The sequence below is a fragment of the Lotus japonicus genome, chromosome 1 (assembly GCF_012489685.1).
Source record: "Lotus japonicus ecotype B-129 chromosome 1, LjGifu_v1.2".
Classification (NCBI taxonomy): domain Eukaryota; kingdom Viridiplantae; phylum Streptophyta; class Magnoliopsida; order Fabales; family Fabaceae; genus Lotus; species Lotus japonicus.
The window spans coordinates 101,358,760-101,365,360 of record NC_080041.1 but is presented as its reverse complement, the minus strand read 5'-3'; the positions used below and the strand labels follow the sequence as shown (position 1 = coordinate 101,365,360).

General features: G+C 36.8%; 1 protein-coding gene across 1 annotated transcript; it reads left to right on the top strand.

The window, feature by feature from the left end:
• Window positions 1-3,380: 3,380 nt before the first annotated feature.
• LOC130728469 (thioredoxin H2) lies at window positions 3,381-4,352 on the top strand. The gene is made up of 3 exons (XM_057579961.1): window positions 3,381-3,621; window positions 3,751-3,873; window positions 3,959-4,352. Exons 1-3 carry the CDS (start codon window positions 3,481-3,483, stop codon window positions 4,088-4,090), a joined length of 396 nt encoding a protein of 131 aa, XP_057435944.1. The 5' UTR covers window positions 3,381-3,480; the 3' UTR covers window positions 4,091-4,352.
• Window positions 4,353-6,601: the final 2,249 nt, after the last annotated feature.

Genomic DNA, 6,601 nt, shown 5'->3' with positions numbered 1-6,601 from the left:
TGAAGAAGCCTAATATTTGGCTTTTGTAATCTTGCAGAACCCCGCCCTATGCCATTGCGACCTGAATTTCCTTTCAAAGCTTTTGGACGACATACTGATGGAAGGATCAAAATTGCTCACGTAAAAAACATGTGGGACCAAAAACACTTATTTTATTCACATGAGATGAGTTTTGCACAATTGTGTTAAATCATGAATCAGGTATGCAATTAAGCCAGAAGAAAATAATGATAAATACTATTCTGCTTTCATGATGATCTTTTTTCAATTGAAATGGGAAGAACTCTTCTTTTTGCCAAAAATTAGAATATTAAGATGCAAAAGGAGAAAGCGAGATGAGGGCATGGCAATTGACACATGACACATCCACGAGCCTATGATATAATTGATTCGATGAGGCATTTTTCAATTACCACCAACCTAACGAATGAAGTGCTTTTTGGTTGATTCTTATCCTTTTGTTGATCACTAAACCCCGCCTTTATTAATTATTAGTGAAATGCTAGCAACACGAAATTTTAGGTACTCTCTCAAATATTCACTTTATATTAGTTAAAATATGTAGGTTTCACCATTTTGGAAATGAGACACACCAATTTAGTGGGGACTATATGAATTTTATTCAATCATAAAGTAAGTGTTTGAGATGGTATTTAAAAATGAGTGTTGTTAGCACATGAGAGGTTTTTAGATCATATTATATAGGATTTACATGTTTATTTTAAGTGGATCATAAGAGGCCGGGGATCAACCTTATGTGAACCTCTGAAAAAATGGCATAATATTGGACCCCTGAATATGACATGTTATAACTGATAAGAGGTTGTACCATTTTTCCGATTCCATTATCTGATGATGGACACCCTGTCAAAGGAACAACAACAGCCAAGTTTGAGAATGTGGGGTTTCCTGTAAATTAAGCAAATTTCCATGTGATGAGTGTGCTCAAATGACTTAACAACGTCTACATATTTGGGAATAGATCACTTGCATGGGGGAATTTCTAACATGCCCAAGAAAAAGTAGCATCCGTTTCTAGAGGTAGAAGGTGTTCAAACCCTTGTGTCCTGAGTTTATCATTTTTCTAGGTTTGGATATTAGCATTACGTAAACTCATTATGGGCAACATAGAATAGTATTTGATTAAATCTACTCATTATAGAAGGAAGGTTAACGTTTTTTATAACTTCTGATCGATATGTAAGTTTATTCTTGGAAGGTTCTTTACAAGTGCACGAGAGCAATGACGAGAAAGGTGACTGATTTCTCTGATCTGATCCAAAGGGTCACCGGATGCAACTTTGCCACAATGCCTCTGGTTACCGCTCACGATAAAATGCGGCGCCAATTTCCAATTAGAGAGCGGGTGGGCCGATTATGATTTGGTGTTGGCACGACGACTTTGAAGGTTTGAACGTCTCAATGGTGGTGGTCGTAGGACGTCGCACGAAAACCAACATCGACGCGTGGTCGCCATACGGAGGGGGAGGGTTGTTGGCAGGAGAGGTGGTTGTCGGGGGAGAGGAAAGAGTTGGAGACGACGAGTAGGGAGAGGGAGCTGCGGTGGGAGAGTTGGCAAGGATGTAGGGAGTCAATAGGAGTGTTCGTAGTTTGGATTGGTTCGATTTTGAAGGTAAAAGTTATCTGATCCAATCACTTTGGTTTTATCACTTCATCATTCAATCGACTTTTGTTTCTTTTTAAATATGAACCATCCGATCTAATTTTTATCGGTTTGAATTGGATTTCAATTTTTCAAAGACGTAAATATCAAAATCAAAGAAAGAATAGAAATTAATTTGAATTATATAACGTCACATTACAAGCATAAACAATGAGAGTTTCAAAAAAAAAAAAAAAACCAAAAGTCTCAACCACCACGAGTATAGATCCTCTCAATTGGAAAAAAAAACTTGAGGGTGTCAAGTTGCTCAATTTAACTAGTGATTTATGTGTATTTGATAATTAAAAAAGTGAGAGAAAATTAAAGTAATGGTTACATGGAGTAACTTGACACTCTCAATTTTTTTTTTCCTATTAAAAGGATCCATAGCCCTAACATTCACCATTATATTTACTTTGATGCATATTTTTCAAATTATTACTTGAAAATCTATTTAGTATTTATGCAAATATCTCATGCATCATATAATAATTATATAAATATATAGATATAAATATGTAAAACATATTCAAATAAAATTATACATATGTGCAAACATTATGTTTAATTAAATCCGAAGTCCGATAAAATATTTCAGTCTTCTTAATTTTCAATCAGTTCAATTTTCAGTTTAATTGAATTTCTGCTTTTTTTTTAATCAATTTTTCAGTCTTATTAGATTGGATTGGTTATGAAAAATGTGATAATTGGCTATAGCTTGTTAAAATAAATGACAACTCAAGTAGTCAGAGCGAGTGTAATTTATCTTTTTAAAGTAAAAAAAAAATAATAAGAGTTACAAAATAAGAATATTTTTAGGACCCTAACATATATAATATATAAAACCAAAAACAAAATTTAACAAGTAGAATAAAAAAATAATTTAATTTCTATACAGCGTCAACCAATCAGATTTACACTATCAATCAGTCAGATTTTAAGATGTGAGAAAATCTATTTTGACACATTTTTCCAATCTTTTTTTTTTGTTACAAGAGGAAAATACACATTTTTCCACAACCGACAACATGAGACTAATCATTCGAGGCTCTGAGATCACGTTAAGTTGGTATGCCTCTCCCAACAGATGTTTCTCCATACGCACCGCGAACCCTGAACTAAATGATTAAAGAGTTTAACTATCTACCAGTTGTGCTACATCTTTTTGGTGTAAAAAAAACTTTTGTACGTGCATTATCCTAAAATAAAATAATAGAGTGGAAAATATCGGGCATGGGGATTCGGTGCAATAAATATGTACCTGATACCAATCTACACAAGCCAACACAATGGGCTCATACTTCTCTAGCCTCTTCGAGCCCTCCCCCGTCGGCGCCGCTCCTACACCGCTGGAGTCTCGGGTACTCAGCTTCCACTCTTTGGCTTGTTTAGATTGGTAATTAAAAAGTGAGAGAAAACTAAAGTAATGGTTAGACGAAGCAACTTGACCCTCTCAGGTTTTTTTTTTTTCGATAGCGAGGATTCATAGCCCAAACATTCACCATTATGTTTACTTTAATGCGTATTATTTAAATTATTACTTGACGATCTATTTAGTATTTACCTAAATATATTTTCATAAATATATATGTATCATATAATAATTATATAAATATATAAGGACGTATATATGTAAGTACAAATAATATAAAAAATAGAGCCCATTTAATATATGTATAACAAGTAGGGAAAAAAATAGAATAGAGTTGAAAATATCGCCCATTGGAAATTCGGAGGAATCAAATATGTACCTGATCTGATCTCCCACTATAATAATACTAGCAAGGGGCTGAAACCAATCTAACACAACCACAGCAATGGGCGGAGTCCTCTCTTCCTTATTCGGCGGTGGCGCCGGCGCCGCTTCTGATCCGCCGGAGTCTTCTCGGGTCCACACCTTCCACTCTCCGGCCCGCTGGCAGCTCCACTTCAATGAACTCAAAGACTCTTCTGCCCTCGTAAACCCCAATCTCTCTCTCTCTCTTTCCAGATCTCAATTTTCCAATTTTTTGTGATCATGCGGTGGATCTGAATCTGAATCTGTCTCTGACTTTGTTTTCTTCCTTGATTTGAATTGAATCGTGTAGTTGGTGATAGATTTCTCTGCGTCGTGGTGCGGGCCGTGCCGGTTCATAGAGCCGGCGATTCACGCCATGGCTGAAAAGTTCTCCGACGTGGTTTTCAACAAAATCGATGTTGACGAATTACCTGTACAATTTTTCAACCTAAATTTGATTCTGTTAATTTTTTTTTGTTCAATTTTTGATGTTTTGATTTTGTGGAAATGAATATTAGGATGTGGCGAAGGAGTTTGAGGTGCAGGCGATGCCGACGTTCGTGTTGGTGAAGAGAGGGAAGGAGGTTGCGAGGGTTATTGGTGCCAAGAAAGATGAGCTTGAGAAGAAGGTTGAGCAGCTCCGAGCTTAGTATTTATCTATCTTTGTAATCTTTTGAAGTAAAAACGAAATTGATCATCATAAGTTAAAATTGGACATATTTTGATGATGCTGATGATGAACTTGTAAAATTTGAATTTACTTCAGCAAAAATGGATAGTATTTGACTATGTGCTTGATAGAATGTCTTGCGTTTTTGTCAAGTGTGATAAGATTTGACAAAGAAGAAGAAGAAAGTTTATTATGTAAAGTTGTATGATTTTATAGGGAAAATGTCACATGAATGCCTTTTATGTCTGTTGTTTTCAAATTACATGTGCTGGACTAGTGTTATCAAATAGCGGCTTTAGCAGCGCTACGCCGCTATAGCGTAGCGGACTTTAGCAGCGCTACGCCGCTATAGCGTAGCGGATTTTTGGCTAATCGCGACGCCGCTATTGCCTACTATAGCGCGTTATTCCCGTTATTCACCTCTAAATAGCAGTCGGAATAGCGGATTTTTGGCTCACCGTGATGGTCCGCAATCGTGATTTGACAACACTGGTTGGAGTGGTGGCAGTCACTCCTTCTTATGGTCACTGTATTCATACAAAATTTTCATCCTTAGCCAAAATGTTAATATTGTGTCACCTCATCTAAGCCACACTCAAGCATTGCTGTATGCAAAATACATGATCTATTGCTGACTCAAGTGTTGCCCAAAATTTCAACTTGTTGCCATACGATTGTTGTTTTCAGTTGTAGCTTTGTTTATGAAATAAAGCGGCATAGACACAGCGAGTATCAAGGGAGGAGGGATAATCATTTCATCACCATCATTTTGGAACTAAAAAGCTCCACACTCACCATAGGCCCTTGGCCTCCCAAACCTTTATTTTTCTATCTTATGGCGCTGAAGACACCTCCCCTGTCTTTGTCACAGTCAGTATTTCTTGTACCTAGGCTTCCCATTTCCATTTAACTCATCTCCAAACTCCCCGCGCCATCACAAGACAGCGGCGGCCACCAAAGTGGCTTTGTTCATACCTTGCAAATGAAACCTCAAACCCCCTTGAGACCAACCTTCAGTACATGCCCACCATCTTCCTCTTTTGAAACTCTCCCTCACCGTTGTTATCAACTCCATGTCTCACCCTCCCTCTTCTTCCTCGTCGTGATATCCCTTTTGCTTGTATATCCCTTTTGCAACTTATGAACCCCATAACAAGATCACAAGTCATCTCCTTCCTTCGTGCCACAACGTCATTACCATCACAGAAAGTGAACTTCCATTGTTCGCATCACAACCAAGCATTGTGAAGCTTCTTCTCCAATGTCTCTTCAGACACTCGCGGCTAGGTGTGTACAAGAACAGGTTAAGACGTGTTTTGGTTGTCCTCACTTGACCCTAAATATTGATCGGGCCAATTTATAAACCCTAACTTGTGCCTAAACCCAGAGCAACCTGATATTGTTAGCGTCTAAATACGACCAAACCAATTTAAGACAGCATCGGGTTGACTCGAAGGGTACTGAGAAGCCAAAGTAATTTTTTTTTATCTAATATTACTCTTGTAATTTAAAATAATTCATTTGAGTAGAAACTTGAAATGTTTATTTTATACTACTAATATGTGTCATTGCGTGAAAAAGAATATATAAAAAAGAGGATTTCATCTCAGAATGCTGCTGAAGCTTAAAGTAAATTCAAGAATTCATGGTCTTATCATCTACATACTAGAAAATCAGAAGAAAAGGAAAAATTAGGTTAAATCAAAACAATACATAGAACTATAGAAGCAAAGAATGTCATACATCTTCATGCAAATCATATAAAGCAAAAATGTCAATTGATACTTTGTGGGATGGGTCGGGACGAATCATGCTTGACTTTCACCTGATCCTAAATATTGATAAGACCAGTTTTTTAAATCCGAATATGTCCCTAAAACCGAACAAACCTGATAGGGTGCAGGTTTTATGGATAGCACATTAATGCTTCAGTGGAAATAGTGAGTTGACACAGTTATCTGAGGTGGAAAATTGGATGACTGCACTTTTAATGCCGCGTTCGATATGTTTAGGCCTTCTTGGGAAATTATGGTCATAAGCGCTTATGCATAAGCTATTTTATATTTTTTATTAAAATAAATTGAAAATAAGCTAAATATAAGCATAAGTTCTTTTTCATAAGCTATCATGAGTAGCTTATCAAAATAAGCTCAAAACAGCTTATGGTACCTACCATAAGCTGTTTGCATAAACTCTCATAAACACTGGCATAAGAGTTCATGTTATCAGATAAGCTCAAATAAGCTCTTCCAAACGAGACCTAATTTACATAGAAGCTTCCTGAGTCTCCAAGTTTGCGTTCAAAGCTAAGGTACCGTATTTTAATTTGCAGTACGTAGGAGAGGGATGGTGAGAACTGTGGGTGATAATTTTGTTTTTCTCGTTTCCAGGTCCTCTTTCTGACAGTATTTTCTTTGTGAACTCTTTGACAGCTTCGGCCCATGTCTGTTGTGACATAAGTTCTGTTTTCCTCAATTTATCGCTACTCACA